Here is a 26244-nt window from a genome sequence, read left to right as displayed (position 1 = left end):
GACTGAATAGGTACAGATAGACACAACATAAGTAATTTTTTGTTGATTTATATAGGCAGGTAAGGGACAGTACAATCACGACAGGCCGAAAGCTCCGTTCTGTGACTTTAAATTATCCGGGCAGCTGTTAAATCGAAGCGATGCAATAACGGGAACAAATGAGACATAATACCGGATCTCCAGTACTTCCTGTAGGCGTAGCACGCCCCACTTCCGGCGGGTTGCCAGGATACGGTCCGGTCCGGACCGGTCCGGGCTGCATTTCATTTTTGTTTCCGGCCTGAGATGGCGGGGTCGCGGGTGAGGCCGTCCGTAGTGGATCGTTATTTTACCCGTTGGTATAAGACAGGTGGGTGGCGCCACTTTCCGCTCATGGGTCGCGTGTTCCAGCGGCGGGTTGGTGACGGTAATCTCAAACAAGAGAAACTCTGCAGATGGTGGAAAGCCAAACAACACACAGCAGAACAGTAGTCAGGCAGCGTCCAGATAAATGAGTGAACTGTCGACGTTTCGGGCCGAGCTACTTCATCAGGACTCATCTCTAAGTCTTTAGGTTCCAGGAGGGTTTGGAGCTACTAGTCTACATTGTAATTTGCTGAGACCTGATGCTTCTTTTCCACTTTATATCTAGTGGATATTCATTCTTATTATTTTAAAACTGAACGTGGTAGGAAATATGCTGTAGTTTTGAATGGCAAACCATGTGCAAAGTAGGGATTTTGTATGATTTTGCAGGTTTATCAGATGTTTTCTTTGTGCAAGTAGTAGTGAAGACTTTCTCTGAACGCTAATAATTTTGCTGTTTTGAATGCTGTATTAATACTCAGAGTAAGCTGTCTGTACAAGGATATGCAGTCTTTTGAGGCCAACACGTGCAAAGAGTTTGACTGATTAAGAAACAGGAGATGTAGCAGAAGTTTAGGGCATTGTTCCTGTCACTATTGTTCTCGATGTTGTACTTCCATGAGTCAAGGATTGCTTTCATAGAAAACCATCTATATCGTGTCTTTCTGTAATGCAAACCTTTGACAAAAATTGACAAAATTAGTATTTTCACTTGCATCTTGTTTATTTAGTATTTCCTCACAAATTCTGTATGGGACAACTTTTATTCTGTATCACAATCTTTTTGGCAGCGTTTTGGGAATTTCCATTTCCTAAACCGCCATAACATGAGAATACACTGTACTGGAGACCTTCGCCTTGCTGATCAGCAGAGTGGAAGCACATGGCATTATACAAATTGATAATTTGATCAAACTTGGCTATGTTACAGATGGTGGTGAATGGTTGTTTGTCAAAATGAAGGAAAATGATTGGTATTAATGTATTGGTTTTAATGTAAATAGTGTGAGACTGGATGCGAGCATCAATTTTCAGATTTGCAGTAGTCACAGAACTTGACAGTATTATGAACTGTGAAGAGGGGATTGATTGCAGCAAACAATGGACTGATGAACGACTGATGAAGTTTAATGTGGACAATAAAGAATACTGTACTGGTTTACAATAGTGCAGAGGCAGTGGGATCTCAGAGTATGTGTGAACAAATTATTAAAAAGTGGCAGGGAAGGTTGAGAAAGTGCTTATGAAGGCATACACAATTCTGAGTTAATAATGCATAGTTTATAAAAGTAGGGAAGATAAAACAGGTCCTTCGGCCTACAATGTTGTGCTAAACTTAAGACTAATAAAATGCCCAACTAAATTAATCCCTTCTGCCTAAACTATGTCCATATCCTTGCATTTCCTGCACAGTTATGTGCCTCAGACTCTCTTGAAGGTTTTGTCAAGCTTGACTGCCCCACCTTTCCAGGCAGTGCATTTCAGGCACCCATCATTTCTGGTTTTAAAAAAACTTGCCCTGCATATCTCCTTTGAACCCCTCTAAACTTAAATGTATGCCCTCTGATATTAGACAGTTCATAGAATAATCGGCACAGTACACAATGTTTTGCCGACCTATGTATGAGAGAAAGTTAATTTTTTTCAAAAATTATAAATGTCAAAGAACATTTATTATCAAAGTATGTATACTTTATACAAAAAAACCCACAAAATGCTAGCAGAACTCAGCAGGCCAGACAGCATCTATGGGAGGAGGTAGTGACGAGGTTTCGGGCCGAAACCCTTCATCAGGAAGGTTGATGAAGGGTTTCAGCCCGAAACGTCATCACTCTCCTGATGAAGGGTTTCGGCCCAAAACGTCATCACTACCTCCTCCCATAGATGCTGTCTGGCCTGCTGAGTTCTGCCAGCATTTTGTGTTTTTATTTATTTCCAGCATGTGCAGATTCACTCGTGATACTTTATACAACCTTGAGATTCATCTTCTTGCAGGCAGCTACAAAACACAAACACAATAGAACCCATTAAAAGAAAAGACTGTCAAATACCCAACGTGCAGAGAAAAAAACATGCAAAAATAAAAATGAGCAAATAGCAATCAGAACTGAAGCTAACAAAAGTGAGTTCACTCTGTGATAGTTGCAGGCCACAGCCACGGTTTGATGCCGAGATGAGTAAACCTTGCAGAGTAATGAGCTGAAGTTCAGCGCAGAGACGAGTAAATCTTGTAGAGCAGCAGCCTGTGCCTCGCCTCCATCCCCAACACACTGTCCGTTTCAGTCTTGTCCAGTGCTGAAATCGTCCAGACCCTGATCATTCGATACACTCTTGGGCTGGTGCTCCACCACCTCAATTTGGCCTGTGTTACAGTTTGGCTTGGTGCTTAAGTCGATCAAATCTCGGGTCTTTCCTTCCTCTTGGGCCCGGGTCTGGGCCGCACTGCCTCGACTGCATCGCCTCTGCTCACCTTGCCTCTCAGTTCTGCTGAATCAAACTGCCTCCAGCAATGGGCAAACATTGGCTCATTTCCCGCTCTCCGGCCTGGACCCCACCACCTTGATTCAGCCTATACACGCTATGCCGCAGGCATACTGAACCTTCGAGACTTCAGTTCCCACTTGCCAAAATGCCAGGTCGTACAGGCAGTTCAAAATCTCAACTCCGACAGGGAAGTTACAGTCTATTGTTTGCAGTGATTGTTTAGCAGAAAAATATAATTAATAAAGTGTTTAGTTATTTCTTTGTTTTATTTGCCACCAGCAAGCAGTTGATGTGTTTCGTCAGTGCCACTATAATCCTGATTAATGACAGTGCAGGCAATCTAAGAGTATTATTTCAATTAATTGTTTTCTATTCGACCCAGATCCATTGATGGAATAGTTGCTGAAAGCATCTGATGATAAAAGTGAGAGTTTTGCTGCAAAAATAAATAAGATGTATTATAATAGACCTCAAGAATAAACCTTGTTGAACCCCAGCGAGCTAAACATTGTGAACTAAATTCCTTTGCTAAAATCAGTTTACCAGAACTTTGAGAAATAATTACTCAGCTAATACTATTCACTTGTATCTTTGATCCTATTCCCACTGGCTTTTCAAAAGAAGTTTCTGACATGCTAATCAACAGTGTATTTAATTAATTGCTCACTAATTTCAGGCATTTTTTCCAGATTCCTTAAAAGCTGCAATAGTTAAATCCCTGCTTAAGAAAAATAATCTAGATTGCACTGTCTTGGACATTTTTGGATCTATTGCCAACCTGTCTTTTATCAGTAAAATTTTAGAAAAAGTAGTTTCTTGACAATTAAGTGATTACTTGAATAAGAATTCTATTCTTGACAAGTGTCAATCAGGTTTTAGATCAAATCATCCTGCAGAAACTGCATCGCTTAAAGTACCGTAGATGTCGGATTATAAGCCGCTACTTTTTTCCCACATTTTGAACAGCTTTGAACACTGCGGCCTTTACTACGGTGCGGCTAATGCATGATTTTTTTTCATGCCGCCAAAAACATTTTGCCTCGTAACAGTAGACCAATAAAATTGATGAGTAGTTCACAGAGGTCCAATGAAATTGTACGATAAATCAAGCGCACTTTCACAATTAAATTATTGTAAATCAGTCATTTGTACTCACCCTCATCAACATGGAAAACACTCGAAGAAAAGCATTGTGCTGCCTTTATGGCAGTTATTTAGTTTATAATATTTTCGCTTAGTAATTCATTTGTTAGTATTTTCTAGTTAAAGTTAGAAGTGTTTTAACTATATTTGTTTTCTGTACTACATCCCGGGATGCTATGATGTCACATCCGATTTCGCCGCGTCTTGTGGGAAATACCGGTTTGCGATAAACGGGAAGGTGGGGGGGAGCACATTAGCCGAGCGAAAACGCTGCTTTTAAGTTAAAGGCGATCAATAACTTTTCCTGGTAGGCTGCAGTATATATATTTTTTACCAGTCATTAGGAGATATTGGAATGTTGTTCAGTAAAAAAGTATACGCAACGTAATTTGTGTGTTACCGATACGTATGTATATTTAAAAGTAGCCGCGTTACAGGCACGGTTCGAAAAAAAGCATTTGCAATATGTATTTGTTTATGTTACCATATGGATTTAATTAAAAGTTAAAAAATCCTCACGTGTAATATCTTTCTGTGTAAATATCTCATATTACAACGTGGGACACCTGCGGCCTAAAATCCGGTGCGGCCTAAAATCCGGTGCGGCTTGTACAAGTACAAAATTGATTTTCTTTCTAAAATTAGAGCCAGCGGCTTTTAATCAGGTGCGCTCTGTAGTGCGAAATCTACGGTAGTTAATGACTTATGACTTGCTGTCAATGCAGGTAATGGATCAGTTCATGTTCTCTTAGATTTGAGTGTAGCATTTGATACTGTCGATAATAACATTCTCAAACCACCTTAGTTAATGCGTAGGCCCTTCAGTTGCTGCCTTAAGCTGGTTTCAATCTTGTATAAGTGTGTAGTCGGCGCGCAACGCACTACTAAAACACACGGAGGCAGAGAGAACTGAACTCAGAATGACTTTACTGATTCAAAATTGCGCGCTTAAATCTCCCCTCCCATGGGTCCCTGCGCAGTCTTGTCCCCGGCAAACTCCGACCAGTGGTACCGGTGGTCAGACTGTCCCCAGAAGGTCCACCCCGAGTGGGCCGCGCGTCTGCCTGCGGCTCCCGATGGCGGTTTGAGTACCGTGTGTGCGGGCTGCCACACCTCCCCCCCCCCCGAAACATCCATCGGGGGAGTGGAGCCCCCCAGTCTGTGTGGCCGGCCTTGCCGGCGCGGTGCAGATACCCTCACTGGTTGCTCAATGTCCAAGTGCGCCGGTTTGAGGCGGTCCACTGTAAAAGTCTCTTCCCGGCCACCCACCTCCATGACACACGTGGATCCGTTGTGCCGGATCACCTTGAAGGGTCCCTCATACGGCCGCTGTAGAGGTGACCTGTGCATGCCCTTGCGAATAAAAACATACTCACAGTCTCGGAGGTCTTTAGGGGTGAAGGATGGCATGGGACCGTGCCTGGAGGTTGGGACCGGTGCCAGGGTCCCTACCTTGTCCCACAGCCTCATTAGCACTGCTGCTGGAGTTTCTTCTGAACCTCGGGCCTCTGGTACGAACTCGCCCAGGACCGTCAGGCGGGCGCCGTAGACCAATTCCGCCGAGGAGGTGCCCAGGTCCTCCTTGGGGGCTGTGCGGATGCCCAGTAGGACCCAGGGAAACTCATCTGTCCAGTTGGGGCCCCTGAGGCGCACCGTCAGGGCCGACTTGAGAAGCCGGTGTAATCACTCTACCAAACTGTCGGACTGGGGACGGTACGCTGTGATGTGATGCAGCTGGGTGCCCAGGAGCTGCACCAGTGCTGTCCACAAACCAGACGTGAACTGCGCCCCTCTGTCAGAGGTGATGTCCGTTGGGAGGCCGAACCTGGCGATCCAGTTTGCAGTGAGCGTCCTGGCGCAGGACTCAGTGGACGTGTCTGCGAGCGGTATGGCTTCCGGCCATCTGGTGAACCTGTCTACCATGGTAAAGATATACCTGGTACCCCGGGAGACTGGCAGGGGGCCGACGATGTCCACGTGGATGTGTTGGAACCTCCTGTGCGTCGGCTGGAACTGCTGGAGGGGAGCCTTCACGTGTCGCTGGACTTCGGGGGTCTGGCAGTGTACGCAGGTCCTGGCCCAGTGTCCGACCTATTTGCGCAAACTGTGCCAGACGAATTTGTCCTCTACCAGCTTGATGGACGCCCGGATGGATGGGTGGGCCAGGTTGTGCAGCGTGTCGGAACACCCGGTGCCTCCATGCCGCTGGAACCATGGGTCAGGGTTTGCCGGTAGACACATCACACAGGAGTCGATCCGCTGCTGGGCTGATGGAGATGTCCTCCAACTGGAGCCCCGAAACGGCGGTGCGGTAAGTCAGGATCTCGGTGTCCAACTGTTGTGCTTCTGCCAGTGCTGTGTAGTCTAATCCTGTGGACGATATGCCTACTAAGTGGAGGCAGGGGCGAGACAGTGTGTCGGCAACGACGTTATTCTTCCCTGCGATGTGGCAGACATCCGTGGTGAATTCTGAAATAAAGGATGGGTGCCTCTGCTGCCGAGCCGACCATGGGTCCGATACCTTGGCCAGTGCGAAGGTGAGGGGTTTGTGGTCCGTATACATGGTGAACTCCCTTCCCTCGAGGAAGTACCGGAAATGCCGGACAGCCAGGTAGAGCGCTAACAACTCTCTGTCGAAGGCGCTGTACTTCACCTCTGGTGGCCATAGGTGCCGGCTGAAGAAAGCGAGTGGTCACCACTGGTCCTCGACGAGCTGCTCCAGGACTCCGCCGACTGCCGTGTTGGAAGCGTTGACTGTGAGTACCGTGGGTACATCGACTCTCGGGTGCACTAGGAGGGCCGCCTTCGCCAGCGCCTCCTTGGTCTGCTCGAACGCCTGCGTGGACTCCGCGTCCCATGCCACTTCTTTGGCCTTGCTAGCCATCAGGCAGAACAAGGGTCTCATGATGCGGGCCACCGCCAGCACGAACTGATGATAAAAGTTGACCATCCCTACGAACTCCTGCAGGCCCTTGACTGTGCTGGGCTTGGGGAACTGGCGGATGGCCTGGACCTTGTCCGGTAGGGGAACTGCGCCGTATTGGTTGACTCTGTGGCCCAAGAAGTTGATCTCTGTGGGCCCGAACTGGCACTTCGCTGGATTGATTGCCAGTCCGTGGTTGCTCAGTCGTTGGCAGAGCTGGCGCAAATGTGCCACGTGCTCTTGATGCGAAATGCTGGCTACCAGGATATCGTCCAAGTAAATGAAAACGAAATCCCGGCCGCGTCCCACCGAGTCCATGAGCCTACGGAAAGTTTGGGCTGCATTCTTGAGACCGAAAGGCATCATCAGGAATTCAAACAAGCCGAATGGGATGATGAGGGCTGTCTTGGGCACGTCGTCAGGGTGCACTGGGATCTGATGGTATCCCCTGACCAGGTTGATTTTCGAGAAAATGGTCGCTCCATGCAGGTTCGCCGTGAAGTCCTGGATGTGGGGTACCGGGCATCTGTCGGCAGTTGTGGCATCGTTGAGCCTTCTGTAGTCTCCGCAGGGCCTCCAACCTCCTGCGGCCTTGAGCACCATGTGCAGCGGGGATGCCCACGGGCTGTCTGAGCGGCGTACAATCCCCAGCTCTTCCATTTTACGGAACTCCTCCTTGGTGAGGAGGAGCTTGTCAGGTGGGAACCTGCGAGCTCGGGTGTGCAGCGGCGGTCCTTGCGTTGGGATGTGGTGCTGCATGCAGTGCTTGGGGCCATGGAGAACTGCGGGGTGACTATGGAGGGGAATTCCGCCAACACCCTGGCGAATCCGTTACCCAAGAGGGTCACGGAATCCAGGTGGAGTGCCGGTAGCTTGGCTTCCCCGAGCTGGAAAGTCTGGAACGTCTCGGCATGGACCAAACGCCGGCCTTTTAGGTTGACCAGGAGGCATTTGGCTCGTAGGAAATCTGCCCCGAGTAGTGGCTGTGACACTGCTACAAATGTGAAAGTCCAAGTGAAACGGCTGGACCCGAAATGCAGTGACATAGTTCACGGGCCATACGTCTGAATACTGGTGCTATTTGCAGCAGTGAGTTCGGGGCCTGGGACCGCGTTACGAGTGTCCATGTTTGAGAGGGGGAGTACGCTGACTTCGGCCCTGGTGTCTACCGGGAAGCTAGCCCGGAGTGTCGGTCCCAGAGATACAGGAGGCTGTCTTGGTGGCCAGCCATTGTAGCCATTAGCGACGACTGGCCCCGGCATTTCCTGGAAAAGCACATGGTGGAGGGCAGCAGCGCGCGCCTGAGCACCATTGTTCCGAACTTTCGTCTTTTTCCCCCATGTGTCTCGACGGCTTTGGTTGCAGGCCTGGGCTTTGGGGTGCGCATCACAGCTAGGCCAATGGAGGCTGCTCCATGTTGCTTGCTCTGCCAAAGGACGTCTGCTTTAGCCACGACCCTGTGTGGGTCGCTGAAATCCTCACTCGCGAGGAGGAGGCGAATGTCCTCTGGCATTTGCTCAAGGAACAGCTGTTCAAATAAAAGGCACGGCTTATGGCCGTCCATGAGCATCAGCATATTGTTCATGAGCTCGGATGGCGTGCGCTCACCCAGGCTGTCCGAAGGTACGGATCAGGAGCGCCTTAAGCTTAGTGTACCTGTCCTCCGTTGGTGGCTGGCGTAGGAAGTCGATGATCCGGCCTGCCGTCTCCTGGTCGAGCGCGTTGACCACGTAGTAGGACCGCGTGGCGTCAGCTGTAATGTCTCTGATATTGAACTGGGCCTCTCCCTGCTCGAACCAAACATGGGGCTGAGTGGCCCAGAAAGTCGGGAGCTTCAGAGAGATCGCGCTATGTGAGTTGCTCGAACTCATGGCTGGTTGCTGAGTCGCCGGCACCAGATGCTGTCTGGAACGTCGGGGTCACCAATGTAGTCATGCACAACGTGCTACTAAAGAAACACACGGAGGCAGAGAGAGCTGAACTCAATGACTTTACTGATTCAAAATTGCACGCTTAAATCTCCCTCCCATGGGTCCCTGGCCCAGAATGGACCGCACGTCTGCCTGCGGCTCCCGATGGCGGTTCGAGTCCTGTGTGTGTGGGCCGCCACAAAGGAAGAAAATTCTTTGTTAGCTGTCGTGATGGTGTGTCTAAAATCTATGATATTGTGTTTGGTGCGCTGTAAAAATGAATTCTTGGCCCATTGTTCTCTCATGCTCCCATTAGGTCAAATGCAAGGTGAATTACCTAGTTATGCAGATGACACACAATTGTATTTGTTTATTATGCCAGAGGCACTGTGGCTCTAAACTCTGTGGTCTTGTGTCTTACTAGTATTACGAAATGGATGGGTTTGAATTTCTTTAAATAAGGAAACTGCTAAAACATTGTTTACATTTACATTATTTATTATTAAATTGTAATTTGCCCTTTACTGTGTCTATTGTCCTGTTTATTATTGTACTGTTTTGCACTGTTTTGTGCATTTTATGTAGTCCTGTGTAGGTCTGAAGTCTAATGTAGTTTTGGGTTGTTTTACATAGTCTAGTGTAGTTTTGTGTTGTTTCATGTAGCACCAGTGTTTTGTTTTGTTTTTACTGTGTACTGTATCAGCAGTTATGGTTGAAATGACAATAAAAGCGACTTGACTTGAAAAACTGAAACTTTGGTTATTGGTGTCAATAAAAGAAGTATGAATCTTAGAAATAAACTTGATCATCTGTCCTTGTAAATCAACCCAGAAGTAAAGAATTTAGGCATTATTACTGACTCCAAACTAAATTTCGAATCACTTATTAGCCATATTATTAAGGAACATTGCCAAAGTTAAATTTTGTTTTTGTATTTAGTGTAATTCCACTAGTGTAATGCACTCTTTTCAGGACTGCCTATGAAAGATATAAATTGGCAACAGTTTGTTCAAAATGCAGCAGTGTGAATTTTAACCAAAAAAAATAAAATCTGAGCATATTTCACCAGTTTTTACATCATGTGTGCATTACTGCCTGTGTGCATTAAGATGAACTTTAAAATACTCTTAATTGTATAAATGTCTCTGAATAATCTAGCCTCTCCGTATATTTAGAAGGTTCTATCCCCTGACATCCCTAATCATAATCTTAAATCCATGAATATTGGTTTGCTTAGTGTTACTAGAGTCAAGCATATAAGAACTGACTGTAACGCTTGAGCATATAGACATTAAGGAAGAGGATGTGCTGGAGCTTTTGAAAAACATTAAGTTAGATAAGGATGAGATATACTCCAGGCTACTGTGGGAAGTGAGGGATAAGATTGCTGAGCCTCTTGTGTCATCAATAGGGACAGGAAAAGGATTGGAGGGTTGCAAATGTTGTTCCCTTGTTCAAGAAAGGGTGTAGAGATAACACAGGAAATTATAGACCAGTGATTCTGACTTCAGTGGTGGGCATATTGTTGGAGAAGATTCTGAGAGGCAGGATTTATGAGCATTTGGAGAGATGTAATTTGATTAGGGATAGTCAGCATGGCTTTGTCAAGGGCAGGTTGTGTCTTATGAGCCTGATTGAATTCTTTGAGGATGTAACAAAACACATTGAAGGTAGAGCAGTGGATGTAATGAATATGGATTTCAGTAAGGCATTTGACAAGGTTCCCCATGCGAGGCTCCTTCAGAAAGTAAGGAGGCATGGGATCCAAGGAGACCTTGCTTTGTGGATCCAGATTTGGCTTGCCAACAGAAGGCAAAGCGTGGTTGCAAATAGTTCGTACTCTGCGTGGAGGTTGGTGACCAGTGGTGTTCAATAGGGATCTATTTTGGGACCCCTCCTCTTTGTGATTTTTATTAATGACCTGGATGAAGAAATGGAAGGGTGGGTTATTAAGTTTGCTGATGACACAAAGGTTGGCGGTGTTGTGGATAATCTGGAAGGTTGTCAGAGGTTACAGTGGGACATCGATAAGATGCAGAATTGGGCTGAGAAGTGGCGGATGGACTTCAACCCAGATAAGTATGAGTGGTTCATTTTGGTAGGTCCAATTTGAGGACAGAATATAATATAAATGGTAAGATTCTTGGCAGTGTGGAGGATCTGAGAGATCTTGGGGTCCATGTCGATGGGACACTCAAAGCTGCTGCGCCGGTTGACAGTTGTTAAGAAAGCGTATGGTGTGTTAGCATCAACCACCATGGGATTGAGTTCAAGAGCTGTGAGGTAATGTTACAGCTATATAAGGCCTTGGTCAGACCTCACTTAGAGTACTGTGTTCAGTTCTGGTCAGCTCACTACAGGAAGGATGTGAATACTAGAGAAAGTGCCGAGGAGATTTACAAGGATGTTGCCTGGATTGGAGGGCGTACCTTAGGAGAATAGGTTGAGTGTTCTTGGACTTTTCTCCTTGGAGCGACAGAGGATAAGAGGTGACCTGATAGAGGTGTGGAAGATAATGAGGGGCATTGATTAAGGTGCTTGGAAATAGGTACCAAGGGGATGTCAGGGGTAAGTTTTTCACACAAGTTGTGGTGGGTGCGTGGAATGCACTGCCAGCGGTGGTGGTGGAGGTGGATACAATAGGGTCTTTTAAGAGCCTCTGAGATAGATACATGGAGCTTAGTAAAATAGAGGGCGATGTGTTAGGGAAATTCTAGGCAGTTTCTAGAGTAGCATGGTCAGCACAACATTGTGGGCCAAAGGGCCAGTAATGTGCTGTAGATTTCTATGTTCTACCTTCTAAGAACTAGTGATGAAGCCTTTTGCTCTTGTGCATTAAAAATCTGGAATATTCTACTGACTGATAACCGCCAGGCCAGTACTGTGGAATGTTTCAAAACACTGCTAAAAACCTACTTTTTTAAGTTCGCCTATATGTGGATTAAAATGCATGTTGCTATTGATTACATACATATAATATGGTATATTCAATTACATTTTATTCTATATAATGTTTGTCTTTACTTAAGATTTTTAATGTCTCATATTTTTATGACTAGATTGATTTAATTTTACAATCTATGTAACGCACCTCGAGCCTGCATCTTAATATATAATAAAAGTTGTTATTATTATTAGTTGCTCGTTAGTCCTCTGGAACCTTGCCTGTGGATAGACAGGATATAAAGAATATTGATCAGATTTCAAGTTGAACTCAATCATATTGTGATCACTGTCTCCTAAGGGCTCTTTTACCTTAAGCTTCCTAATTGCTTCTGGTTCATTACATAATACCCAATCCAGTATAGCTGATTCCTCTAGTAAGCTCAACAACAAACATCTCTAAAAAGCCATCTCGTAGGCATTCACTCTCTTGAGATCCATTACCAACCTGATTTTCCCAGTCAACCTGCATGTTAAAATCTCCCATGACGATCATAGCATTGCTCTTTCAACACACCTTTTCTGTTCCCTGTTGTAGTCTGTGGTCCACATCCCAACTACTGTTGGGAGGCCTGTATATAACTGCCATTGTTACACTTGCAGTTTCTTAGCTCAACCCACAAGGATTCAAATCTTCTGATCCTATGTCACATCTTTCTACTGATTTAATGCATTTTTACCAGCAGAGCCATGGCACCCCTTCTGCCTACCTTCCTATCCCTCTGATATAATGTGTAACCTTGGACATTCAGCTCCCAACTACAACCATTGTGGAAGTTGAATCCGGATAAAGTCACTCAGAGACTGTATAAGTACAAACTCTTTATTCAAAGCTCCCGGGGCTTACTCAGTTAGTCGCTCAAACAGGAACAGTTTGTCTGTGACTGTTCCTGCCAAATCCACCAACTAACAATTCCCCTTACAGCACAGATATATTTGTTCAGATACCTCCCACACCAGACAGGCTCGAGTCAAAGTTATCCACTACACGACAGCCCCAAAAGACAAATTACAAAATAGGCATAATGGACAGAACATACAGAAACAGGCTGGAGTGGTCCTATCTCTACACATGAGTGCATAAGGAGATAAGCATTCTGAAACCCTAGCTAGCTACCTTCAAGAAGAAATATGGCTCAGCATGGCTTAGCACATCAGTTGTTCATCAGCGATTTCTTTCAGAAAAACAGGCTGCTATTGTTAAACGAAGTGTTAACCCTTTTACATACTTTATCACCATCCTTCAGCCATGATTCAGTGATGGCCACAACATCATACCTGACAATCTGTAATAGTGCAACAAGATCATCCACCTTATTTCTTATACTCCTTGCATTGAGATATAACACTTTTGAGTGTTCTGTTTGCTGTCCATTTTGACTTTTGTATCCCTAATGCACTGATACTTGCTCTGCTGGCTGCAATTTTATCCTATCATCTGCCTGCCCTTCCTGACAGTCTGACTGCACACTATCTTTACTTTTTTTTAACCGTACAACCTACCCTGAGTCTCTTCATTCTGTTTCCCACCCCCAACTACCAAATTAGTTTAAACCTTCCCCCATCAGCTTTAACAAGCCTGCCTGTGAGAATTTTGGTCTCTGGTTAATGTGCAACCATCCCTTTTGTACAGGTTATACCTTTCTCAGAAGAGATCCCAATGATCCAAGAACCTGAAGTTTTGCTCCCTGCACCAGCTTCTCAGCCATGCATTTATCTGCCAAATTGTACTGTTTCTATCCTCACTATCACATGGCACGGGTAGCAATCCACAAATTACTATCCTGGATGTCCTACTTCTCAGCTTTCTCCCTAGAGGAGGACCCACAACCTGGGTGCTCCCACCCCCCCCCCCCCCCCCCGCTTCCCTCCTTCACATCCCTTACGTGATGTGTTGCTGCTCCACTAATGTACAGCTTAGGCCTATTTGTGTGTTTGTTACTTCACAAATTACTGTGTATACATAAAATAATATATCTCGGATTTGATTTTTTTTTATCACACATGTCAATTTACATAATATTTTAATGACTTTACATGGCACCCCACCTCTGAGGAACACGTCTTCATCTTTAAGCAGGGTCTGAGTGTACATTGGATTCTGGTTAATTGGGACACATCAGGACCAGCTGATAGGAAGGTTGGTGGAGAGGTAGGTAGTGTTGAGGAAACAGGTAGACGGCAGAAGGACTTAAACAGATTTGGAGAATGGGCGAGAAAGTGGCAGATGAACTACAGTGTTGGAAAATGCAAGGTCATGCACTTTGGTAGTAGAAATAAATGTGCAGAATATTTTCTAAACAGGGAGAAAATACAAAAATTTGGGATGCAAAGGGACTTAGGAGTCCTTGTGCAGAACAACCTAAAGGTTAACTTGCAGGTTTGAGTTGTTGAGGAAGGCAATTGTAATGCTAGCATTAATTTCAAGAGTCCTTGAACACAAGGGCAGAGACGTGAGGCTGAGGCTTTATAAGGCATTAGTGAGGTTGAGGCCTCACCTTGAGTGTAGTGAACAGTTTTGGGCTCCTCATCTAAGAAAAGAATTGCTACCATGGAGAGAGTCCAGAGGCAGTCCACAAGGGTGATTCTGGGAATGAAAGGGTTATCATACGAGGAACGTATGATATGGGTCTATATTTGCTGGAATTTATAAGAATGGTGGGGGGATCTTATTGAAACCTTTCAAATGTTGAAAGGTCTAGACAGAGTAGATGTGCAAAGATGTTTCCCATGGTGGGAGAGTTTAGGACAAGAGGGCACAGCCTCAGGATAGAGGGGTGTCTATTTAAAACAGAGATGCACAGAAATTTCTTTAGCCAGAGGGTGGTGAATTTGTTAATACAGGCAGCCGTGGAGGCCAGGTTGTCGAATGTATTTAAGGTAGATATTGATAGGTTCTTGATTGGACACGGCATCAAAGATTACAGGGAGAAGGCCAGGGAATGGGTTGAGGAGGGGTGAAAAAGATCAGCCAAGATAGAATGGCAGAGCAGACTCGAATGGCCTAATTCTGCTCCTGTGCCTTATGGTCTTATAATGGATTGCCTTCAAACCGTGCTTTTCACAATTGCATCCTCCAAATCTTCATTTTAATTGTAACATTCAAGATGATTGATTGTCAATATCTTCAAATATTTTGTAGTTCCTAACTTGCTGAAGTAGTGAGATTATTTCATTTTCATTCCCAGCAGTTTCTAGCATCTCCAAGCCTGAATACTTGAAACTGTAGTGAACAAAATAGTTCTGAATTGTCTTACTTTTTATTACTTGTCAACTATCACTGCTCTTTAAACACAAACACGCAAGTGATGCTATTTAAAAACTGTCCATTCTAAGCCTGGTGTAGTGTAATGGCCAGGCAATGTGCATGTGACTGATGCTAATTAGAAAATGTTTGGCAACAATCTCCTGTCCCAATTAATCAGTATAGTGTCTCAAGTAAACAGGGAATCCCTGCTCTTTTGTCCATTTTTTTTAAAGGGTTGTCCCAAATAAGTAGCTGCACTGATTAATTGATGGCCCAATTAACCAGAATCCACTGTATATGAACTTAAAGATGCAAGCACAAGAAGTTTATGATTCAGTTTTTTCCTTGTTATGAATTTGAAATGTGCATTGTTTATCTGGGGGTGAAATGCATTATTACTTGAATTTGGGTAAGATAGCTGTGCACGTTTAAGTTCATAAATTAATGTTATTTTCTGATTTGAAATGTAGATAAGATTGTACATTATAACCAGTGGGTGATCAGAAGGAGTAGTGTTAATGAATATTTCTGCAGGATCTAAAGACCCTAATTGTTGTCTTGTAAGCATTTGGGCTAAACCTAGTCTCCATTAATAATGTTCTCACAATTAGCTTGGTGATATATAATTAACTTCTTTGAAAGATGTATGGAAGCACAGTGGTACTGGAATGACATGCTATACAGTTGGATTTTCTTGGGCATCTATATTTGTGTCTCTATAATTAGGATGTTTTATGATTACATTATTTTAATAATTTGCATTACAGGTGACCCTGACTTTATAGGGATATTGCACTCCTATAGTGCAGTGATTTTTGCTTAATGTAAAGCTGCATCATTCACACATGCATCAAGAAACAGGAGCTGAAATAAAATAACTTTTTTGTTCTTTACATTTTTCCAGCAGATTTCATGAGATAACTTCCATTTTGTATCTCAAAATTTCAAGTAGTGATTTGTGAATTGTGTATGGGCAAACATCTGTTATCTGAATGGCTGTAACACAGGGATTTCCTTTCAGTTACAATGGATAAACTGTCACATTTTTTGCACTATTAAAGAGCTGCCTGTTGGTTGTTGTATATAGGGCTAAGTGACCAAGAGGGGCATTTTGCTCTCCCCTGCAATCTTGTCACCTTAAGAGTTTCCTATTTGACCGGTGAACAACTTGAATAGCAAAGTATCTGGTTCCATAGAATTTCAAACTGCCCTATGACCTTTTCCACCATCAAGGACAAAAACAGTAGTTTACTATATACATATGATCACCCTCCCAAAGTTGTGCTCTTGGAAACATATCAATCGTTCCTGCATTAATGTGTCTAAACCCTGGAACCCCACCCAACACCATTGTCAAATGTATGCTCACCATATGGACTGCAGCAATTCAAGATAGTGATTTGCATCCTGAAAATTTAATAAATCTCAGTATAGAGATCTCATAAGTATTGAATAATTCAAATTTTCTTTTAATATATAACTGACCCAAAAATTACTATTGACATTGGATGATGGTCTATACTGGAAACTTGGTTTTGATACAGATGTTAGAATACTTTTATCAGTTATATCTTCAATGTGTCATTCAATTCTGTTTGTACAACAGGATGAACAAAAATACTAAACATTATTACATGTCTCTAGTTATATCTGTGGAAATGAGAAAAGATTACAACCTTTTAATGAAAAGTTGAATTTTAAACAAATAAATACCATGGAGAGAAATAAAGAAGGAGAAATGAGCAAGATTAACTGGCAGTTTACAAAGGAATGAAATAGAGTTGTAATTTCAAGTATCTATAGAGAATTTTGTTTTAAATGTTACTTGAAATTGTATTAATGGTGATTATGAAAGTAATGTTTAATATGTTTATTTTAATTCTGATTGATCTTTTCCAGATGTAAAAGGTAAGCCCTGTGAAGATCATTGCATCTTACAGCATTCTAATAGGTAAGTGTCCATGATGCCTTATCTTTGATAGAGAACTAAAGAATGCTTTACAATGTGCAGTAGTTTGATAACGTTCTCAATAGAGCTCATTTGTAAATGGCAATGACAATTATATTATCTGAATGTTTACCGTTTTTAAAGTTGTTCTTTGCAATGTTGTATTCTTTAGTGATTACTAAAGCTGCAGTTTAGTTGCTTGATGGAAATGACATAGATTGCAAACTGAGTAAAATTATCTTTATACAGTGGCAATGTTTTACAGGCATTTAGACACGTATGAATAGGCAATAAATGGAGGAATGTAGGCACTGGAGATGGTGTGTGAGAGAGCAGATGTCTCTTTGGGTATGCTGGATCCCTTGCTGGGTTGAAGGTGGTCCCTCCCTTTTAGTTCTGCCTTCCAGTATTCGTTGAGTAGAAGATGAGCTATTTTATGTTCACTTGCAGCTGCAGTAGTGCGTGATGAGTTGTTCTTGCAGAAACATGGCTCTAGGACAACATTCCTTGCATCATCAGTCTACAAGCTATGACACTCATTAACTTGGACTACTTTTTTTTATGACTTTGTTTTTCTGCCATAGTAACTATATGTGCTGTGTGTGACTCTTGGTACTGTCTTGCACCTTGGCCTTGGAGGAATTCTGCTTCATTTGGCTGTATTCATGTGTGTGGTTGAATGACAATTAAACTTGAACTTGAATGTGCAGACAAATAGGATTAATTTGCATTGGCTTAAGGGTCAGCACTGACATCATAGGCTAAAAAGGCCTGTTCCTGTGATGGACAGTTTTATATTCATTAGTGTTTACCATCACAACTTCTTGGTAAATATTTTTGATCAGAATCAAAGATACTAAATTTTAGTCTCTTTCAGTATTGCTGTCCAATGAGATGTATGTGAACAGATAGCAGCAGTTTGCTTTTTCCAATGTTCATACTTCCTTGATTTCATACTCTTATCTATTATTAATGCAACTCAGAATTGTGTCTGCTGCCTTAAGTACTTCTGAACCGCCCAGCAACTTTAGAATAATCCCATAGCCTTAGCTTTAAATTTGCCAGTATAATTCCTATCTCTCCTATATCCAGTCTCGAAGCACATCTTGTCCATGAGACCTCTCACCTTTGACACAGCAGTATTCTACAGAATTGGTAATTTGCTGATCATCTAGCCCACCTTTGCTAGATTCCAAGCTAATTGATATTATTTATGGCTCTTAACTGCTGTTTCTCCATAAATTTGTCCTGGCCAAAACCCTTTTTTTAAAGAAAAACAATTCAACCTCTCCACACTGTCAAACTGCTGTCTCATCTTAAATCACCTTTGCCTCAGAATATGCATGTTTTGCAGCTTCCCCAAATAGTTACCATTTTGCCGGGAGCTGCTTTATTTGAATACTTTTAGGTCAGACTTTCATCTCAATCATCATTCAAATGCATGTAATTGTGACATGGGTGATCTATCCTTTGTAGTCTTTATTGTGGTTACTCAATCACTTGGCTCTAACATCCCTCCATTGTTGTTGAGCTGACTGAAATCACATTCTATTTCAAATGAAAAGCCAAGAATCTTCTGCAATAGTTATCTTTCCACAACCACATCTGTACCTCAGTTTTCATCTACATACAGTGAACCCTCTGCAACAACATTTGATAGTTTGCATGTGTATACAATAACTACCTCCTTTCTTGTGTTTATATTGTCAGACTGATCTCTGAAAAACAGTATTCCTACAAGTATACGGGCAAACTTGTTTTCAGCTCATACTACAAGTTCTGATCTCAAGTTACACTCGCCGGTCTTAAACTGAAAACTTTTTTATAGAGCTTTCTCTGAGATGAGTTTTGGGCCACATGCTTCCATTATTACCATCACTACTACTTTCCATCTCCATAACATCAGCTAACTCCACTCCTGGCATGGGTCATCTGTTGCTGAATTTTTCACCCATGCCATTGTTACCTGCACATTTGCCTATTCCAAAACAATTTTCTTTTGTAAAGTTGAGGTCATCCATAACTCCCTTCTATCTCTATACTTGTAGCAAGTTCCATTTATATTAACCCTGCTTTTACTGACCAACATCTGCCCTTGTATATTTTTGTATTGCTTGTTGACTTCACTCTTTTCTACCTCGGTGAATTCTAGACTTGAAATAGTTGTATTCCTAAAGTTCTGGCCATTTATGTATGACTGTAAATGCATTCAGCTGCTTCCCCTCTTCCCAATTCCTCTGTCTCCGCTGCATCTGCTCTCAGGATGAGGCTTTTCAATCTAGAATGAAGGAGATGCCCTCCTTTTTCAAAGAAGGGGGCTTCCCTTCCTCTATCATCAACACTGTTCTCAACCACATCTCTTCCATTCCACGCACATCTGCTCCCGCCACCCTACCAGTGATAGGGTTCTTGTTGTCCTCACCTACTACCTCATCAGTTTCCATGTCCAGCACATAATTCTCTGAAAGTTCCACCATCTCCAATGCGATCCCACCACCAAGCACGTCTTCCCTTCCCCCTCGCGTCCCCCCCCCACATTCTGCTTTCTGTAGGTATCGCTCCCTTGTCCATTCATCCCTCCTGGCACTTATCCTTGTAAGTGGAACAAGTGCAACACCTGCCTCTACACCTCCTCCCTCACTACCCTTTAGGGTCCCAACCAGCCCTTCCAGGTAAGTTGACACTTCACCTGTGAATCTGTTGCGAGTCATATACTGTGTCCGGTGCTCCCAGTGTGGCCTCCTGTATATCGATGAGACCTGATGCAGATTGGTAGACCACTTTACTGAGCGTCTACACACCGTCCGCCAGAACAAGAGGGATCTCCCAGTGGCCATCCATTTTAATTCCACTTCCCATTCCCATATGTCAGTCCATGGCCTCCTCCGCTGTTGGGATAAGGCCACGTTTAGGTTGGAGTAACAACACCTTATATTCTGTTTGGGTAGCTTCCAACCTGATGGCATGAACATCGATTTCTCAAGCTTCCAGTAATGCCCCCTCCCTTTCACCATTTCCTATCCCCTTATCCCTCTCATGTTAACTCCTTGCTCACCCATCGCGTCTCTCTGGTGCTTCTCCCCCCCCCCCCCCCCCCCCCCCCACTTTTCCTTTCTTCCATGATCTTCTGACTCTTCCATAAATCAACTTCTTAGCTCTTTGCTTCATCCCTTCCCCTCCAAGTTACACCTGTCATTTGGCATTTCTCTCTATCTATCCCCTCACCCCACCTTTCAAATCTACTCCGCAGTTTTTTTTCTCCAGTCCTACTGAAGGGTTTTGGCCTGAAACATTGACTGTACTTTTTTCCATAGATGCTGCTTGGCCTGCTGAGTTCCTCCAGCCTTTTGTGTGTGTTGCTCAGATTTCCAGCATCTACAGATTTTCTCGTTTGTAAGCTGCCTACAATCTATGCTTTAGAATTCACTTTGTTAAAATTACTGCAAAATGCCGGAAAGTTTGACCTAGCTGTAAGATTGAGAAGATGAACAGTGAGAGGGAAAACAAGCACTATTGAAATGATGCCGAGTGTAGGTAAATAAAGCTCATTTTGATTTTTTTCTAATTGTAATAGGTTATGTGTTATCACAGTGGCAGAATCTCACCCAGTGTTAAAAAGTGCCAGGAAAATAAAAAGTATTAGCTACCAAATCAGTGCCAACTGCAGTCGATTACAGAACAAGGTCTCAGGAAAATCTAAGCGGGTGAGTTACCTGCTTTTTATTTGAAAAAGAATTTCTCAGTATGTATTGTAATCATTTCTCTGACATTAAATGTACCTATTGAAACCTATTGAATCCCCTCTTTGCTTTAAAAAGCGTAAAGAATGTAACACTGACACAATGTTTTCTTGCAGATGAAGTTTATTATTTTGCAACCACCTTTTCAGGAAAAAAAAACCACCTTTATTGTTTACCTCTAGTACAAGCAGTGACTTAAGTGTAACAAAGGAAGAGGCCCATACTGTTTCAGTGGTTATTAGATCATCTAAATTTAGGAACATTGCCATATGAGAAATCGGAGGAAATATAGACTGTTATTTACCGAAAGTATTGCAGTGTAACTTAGATCTGGTTCTGGATATTTTACATCGCCATCATCTCTTCCTTATTTTAGTGTAATTTTTTTTCTTCATTTGATGTGTATTTATGAAAATTCATGTTTGCCTCAAAACTAATTGCAATGTTTGTCCTCTTTTTCTTGTGAAAAATAGCTAATAAGTGATGTCATTGGTTTTTAAGCGATCCATAATTCCATTCCAGAGCACCTCTATTATCCAAAACTTAGTTTGGTCCAGTTTTTCCAGGCTAATTGTTTTATATTGGCCTATAATTCATAACCGCAAGATATTTCATCAAATTTTTCTTAGATTTGATCCTCCTGAATGCAAATTTTAACATTTGCTATACCACCAATTTTAGTAACATTTTCAGTCTTCAATATCACCTATTCATTGTGTGTGTGTTTACTCAGCAATGTCCAATTATGTACTCCAGCATGAGTTACTTTGTTTGCACCACCCGTTTCTGAGCAGTAGACACCATTTAACACTTGGAATACAAATGTAAATATTGTTGCTGTTAGAGCAGTTCAGAAGTCGAATATCATGTTGCAAATGACTCACTTCCTGAGTTCCTAAATAATTTTCACCTTCAGTTCAGAAGTATATTGAAATAATTTCCTGTATATGATTCAGTACAATTCCAACAACAGTTGGAGCAAGTGGCTCTTCAAACTCGGAACAATAAATTCCGTCCTTCCCAATGATGACCTTACAGTATATATGACAAAATTGCTAAAAGTGTACATTTTGTTGGTGAGAACAAACCTGTTGTACCTACACTTTTGGTCATTTATTTAGAATGTAGAGGGTAATTATCGGTAGTTATACTTGAATAGGGGTCAGTTTAATGAAGTTTTACCATGTCGATTGCTGCAATGAAGAGCTTATGAGATTGAGCAGGTTGAGCCTATACTCACTGGAGATTAAATATTGGAATGTAAGTTTCTTTGGGGGCTTTGCAAGGTAGATACAGAGGATGTTTTTGCTCATGGGGAAATTTAGAATTCAGGTCAAAGTTTCAGAATAATGGGGTCACCCATTTAATACAATGAAGAGCCATTTCCTTCAGACATGAATCTTTGAAATTCACTATCCTTGATACTGAATTGTTGAATATATTCAGGGAAAGATGGTCAGATTCTTGGACTATAGGTGAGTTTTAAGATTATATGGAATTGTGTAAAAGTCAAGTTGAGGCCAAGATCAGATCAGGTCAGCAAAGTAGATTTGAGGACTCTTGCCTTGTGCTCTTGCAATCCATAAAACAATGTGTTTTAAAAAAAAAAGATATTCATTATGGTTTTGTTTTTTTTATAGCACCTTAATATACCATATTGTACTTCACAATAGTATTATCAAACAAAGAAAGCCGCATAATGAGATACGATCAAAATGTTAGTTAAAGGAGAGGATTAGAGAAGGAACTCCATGGTATGGTCTTTTCAATTGTCAGAGGTGGAAGGGTTAAATACAGCGAGGAGTAGAGACCAGAAATGGATTAGTATGTGTCTTGGGTGTCTTATTGGCTGTGAGGTTTCAGCTTTGGGTTTAATTACCCAACATTAATTTTAGCAATCACCAACTGTGCATATTTGCTTCTTGTTAACTGCTTCCCATGGAAACAAATAAACATAGTATGGAAACAGAGCCCTTTGCTCAACAGAGTCTGCATGGGCCATCAGCCAACCATTTACACTGATAGTACTGTACATTCATCCATTAATTCTTCTTCACCGTCTCATTAACTCCCCTAGTTTCTACTCTGCTACACACTAGAGGCAATTTACAGTTGCTAATTAACCTACCAGCCCACTTGACTTTGGGATGTGGGAGGAAATTGGAGAATACAGAGGAAAACCACAGACCCAGGAAGACTGCAGACTTCGGTTCAATTCTAACTGCAGTTACTGTCTGAGTGAAGTCCCCACTGCTGTAAGACAGCAATTCTACCAATGTGTCGGCCATTGTTTCTAACTGTTGGCTTTGCCTGTTTTAATTTGATGTAGTTGAATTGTGAAAGTACTTAGTTTGGTTGCTAGTCTATTGTATGTGGATTGGGAGTTATTTGTTGCAAAAACCTGTAACTCTGGTTTAGTGATATCATTCCACTTTTTGAAGTGGGAGGTCATAGATTCGTACTCTACTTGATAAGAGTGCAATGGCATTCTTTCCAAAACTGAGGAAGTCATTATTGTAGAAATGCTGTATTTTTCAGGTTTGTCTTTAATCTGATACTCCAGCCCCCCCCCCCCCCTTCACTCAATAAATCTGCCCACTCCAGTAGATGGAAAAATGTATAGAGCTATTTTTAAGGAAAACAGGAAAGATCAATATTTATCCATTAAACAAGAAGAAAAAAAGATAAGTCATTTAATTTGTGGAACCATGCTATATGCAAATTCAGTAAGGTTTCCTTATATGATGACAGATCCATTGAGTGTGAGTTGTCCTAGATTATAAGGTAGCCTCACAATATTTCACTAGTCTGTATTTTTAGTAAGCAACTGTGTTTTCAGACACGTTTAGATACCTTTATCATCTTTTAAATTAAATATTTTAAGCCATGGTTAAGACAATTTTATCAGTTGAAGCATAGAAAATGTTAAGGTGGATAGTATACATTTCCCTTGGTGAATGCAAACTATCTCTGCACATAACTTTCAGGGTGGACAGTTCCTGACAGAACTTGCCCCATTGTGCAGAATAATGTGTGAAGATGGTGAGGAGTACACAATATACAGGTATGTGAGTACAATATCTAATGAATTTAATTTCACAAAGTAGAATTATACTTTTTGGAAGTAATTGCCAATTGTGTCATCTGTCATCCTAATTAGTTTTCATTAAGTTAAAGGCAGTCAAGTGCCATAGATTTATAAAACAACGCAGCATGGGCATAGGCCCTTTGACCCATTGAGTCTGTGCTGATCATGGTACCCACCCAGTTTTCAGTATTTGGTCCATATTCCTTTCCTCTAAACCCTGCCCCTCCACGTACCTGCCTCAGCCACTTCCTCTGGCAGCTGATTCCATATACTCACCATTCACTGTGTGGAATATGTTGCTATTCAAGCCCCTTTAAGTCTTTCCCCTCTTAGCCTAAGTCCCTGGTTTCAGATTCCCTTACCCAGGGAAAAGACTTACCATCTGCCTTATCTTTGCGTTTCATAATTTTAAATATTTCTATAAGGTTCTCCTTCATTTTCCTACATTTTAAGGAATAAAGACCTAGCTTGACCAACCTCTCCATATAATTCAGGCCCTTTAATCCTGGCAACATCTTTGTAATTTTTTCTGTATGCTTTCCAGTTTAACCATGTCTTTCCTATTACAAAGTGACCAAAACTATACACAGTATTTCAAGTGCAGCCTCACCAGTGACTTGTACAACTAGATAATAATGTCCCAGCTCTTATATTTGTTGCCCTGACTGCTGAAAGCCAGCTTGCTAAATGCCTTTTACATTACCTTGTTTACCTTTGGTGCCACTTCTAACAAACTCTGCATTTAAATTCCTAGGATCCCTAGTGCTCAACTATTCATAGTACAAGTCTCTTGCTGACTTGACTTTACAAAATGCATCATCAGAATTAGTGTTGCTGAGATCTCTTAGTGCCCCTTAATCACAGAGCTATGACAGGAGCTGTACAAATAAAATATTCCACAGTTAACAAAGTATCTTCTTTATTATAGCTGTATCAGAGGACGGTTACTGGAAGTAAATGAAAATATTCTCCAGCGGCCCAGCCTTCTACAAGAAAAGGTAAAATAAAAATGTATATATTGATATTGTTTTACTTTATTTAATCTAACACACTGTTTATTCTTTACCCTTAGCCTTCCACAGAAGGATATATTGCTGTTGTGTTACCGAAGTTTGAAGAAAGCAAAAGCATAACCCAAAATTTAACTAGCCAGGAGATGTATGAAGATGTAATTTTGAAGAGAGACAGTACAGCAGCAAAGCAGTTAAATGCTGACCTCCGTGATCCTGTATCCCTTGATACAGCTTGAAGAACTGAAAGGCACATAAGAGCTTTCTGAAACCGAAGTAATGACTTTGAAATCTTTTTGAAGCTTATTGCTTCTAAACATGATAATTTGTTCCCATCTTGTGTAGGAAGTGTACATCATCGTTCAGTGCATCACAGTATATGACTGTGCCTTTTGTAGAAAAGGAAAATCTCCTAAATAATGCACTGATTATCTTGGGATTTTAAACTTGCTTTCTGGCAACTCACATTGATGCTAAATACATAAATTTAGTTCTATTTATGTAGTATGAATTGGTCTTATTTACCCAATATTTAAATAGGAAAAATAATATTTAATAGTTTATTAAGTGTAAAAGGACGTCACCACTGCAGAGGAGAATACATGGTAAAAATTCACTATTCAATTATTTTAAATGGAGGTGGTTCAGCACATGACTTACTAAGTCATGTTTGCAATCCCCACCCTCAAGCTCTTGTGCACACCAAGGCGCCATCCTCGAGTTCTTTTGAAGCAAATTGAGTTTACTGAAATGATATTGTATAATGGTGAATTAAGAATGTAAGCAAAAAAGAGTTAAGGATTAGCTTTGTCAGATGTACATTGAAACATAAAATGCATTGTTTTATATCAATGACCAACACAATCCAAGGATGTGCTGCGGCACCCACAAGTTTTGCCATGTTTCTGGCACCAATATAGCTCACTAACCCTGCCTTGGAAAATGGGAGGAAACCTACGTGGTCAAAGAAAGAAAATGCAAATTCCTTACAGCAACAGCAGAAATCAAACCCCAGTCAGTGATCACTAGCACTGTAAATCAATTCAGAATCGGGTGTAATATCACTGGCATATATCATGAAATTTGTTGTTAAATGGCAGCAGTACAATTCAATACATAAAAACTAAATTACAGTAAGTGTGTTTGTTTATTTATTTATATTTAATAAGTAGTGCAAAAAGATATGGGTAAAAAAAAAAGTGAGGTAGTGTTCGTGGGTTCAATGTCCATTTGGAAATCTGATGGCAGCGGGGAAGAAGCTGTTCCTAAATCATTGAGTGAGTGCGTTCAGGCTCCTGTATCTCCTCCCTGATGGTAGCAATGAAAATGGGGCATGTCCTGGGCAATGGGGGGCCTTTTTGAGGTATCCTTTCTTTGAGATGTCCTGGATGTTAGGGAGGCTAGTACCCATGGTGGAGCTGATTTGAGATTACAACTTTCAACAGCTTATTTTGATCCTGTGC

At 42.1% G+C, this 26244-nt stretch overlaps 1 protein-coding gene across 1 annotated transcript; it reads left to right on the top strand.

Moving 5' to 3' along the window:
* Nucleotides 1–232: 232 nt before the first annotated feature.
* Nucleotides 233–25914, top strand: abitram (actin binding transcription modulator). Its single transcript, XM_073054459.1, has 6 exons — nt 233–349; nt 16895–16946; nt 20518–20647; nt 23671–23747; nt 24700–24769; nt 24844–25914. Exons 1-6 carry the CDS (start codon nt 286–288, stop codon nt 25018–25020), a joined length of 570 nt encoding a protein of 189 aa, XP_072910560.1. The 5' UTR covers nt 233–285; the 3' UTR covers nt 25021–25914.
* The last annotated feature ends 330 nt before the right edge of the window (nt 25915–26244 follow it).

Source organism: Hemitrygon akajei, chromosome 8 (genome assembly GCF_048418815.1).
Source record: "Hemitrygon akajei chromosome 8, sHemAka1.3, whole genome shotgun sequence".
Lineage (NCBI taxonomy): Eukaryota > Metazoa > Chordata > Chondrichthyes > Myliobatiformes > Dasyatidae > Hemitrygon > Hemitrygon akajei.
This window is presented reverse-complemented; position numbering and strand designations above follow the sequence as displayed.

What these genes read in the sequence shown, in the direction of transcription:
- abitram (XM_073054459.1), top strand. Translation starts at nt 286, where the DNA reads ATGGCGGGGTCGCGGGTGAGGCCGTCCGTAGTGGATCGTTATTTTACC. An exon ending in GAGGAGTACACAATATACAG is followed by an intron (nt 23,748 to 24,699) that starts GTATGTGAGTAC and finishes TCTTTATTATAG; the next exon opens with CTGTATCAGAGGACGGTTAC. An exon ending in CCAGCCTTCTACAAGAAAAG is followed by an intron (nt 24,770 to 24,843) that starts GTAAAATAAAAA and finishes CTTTACCCTTAG; the next exon opens with CCTTCCACAGAAGGATATAT.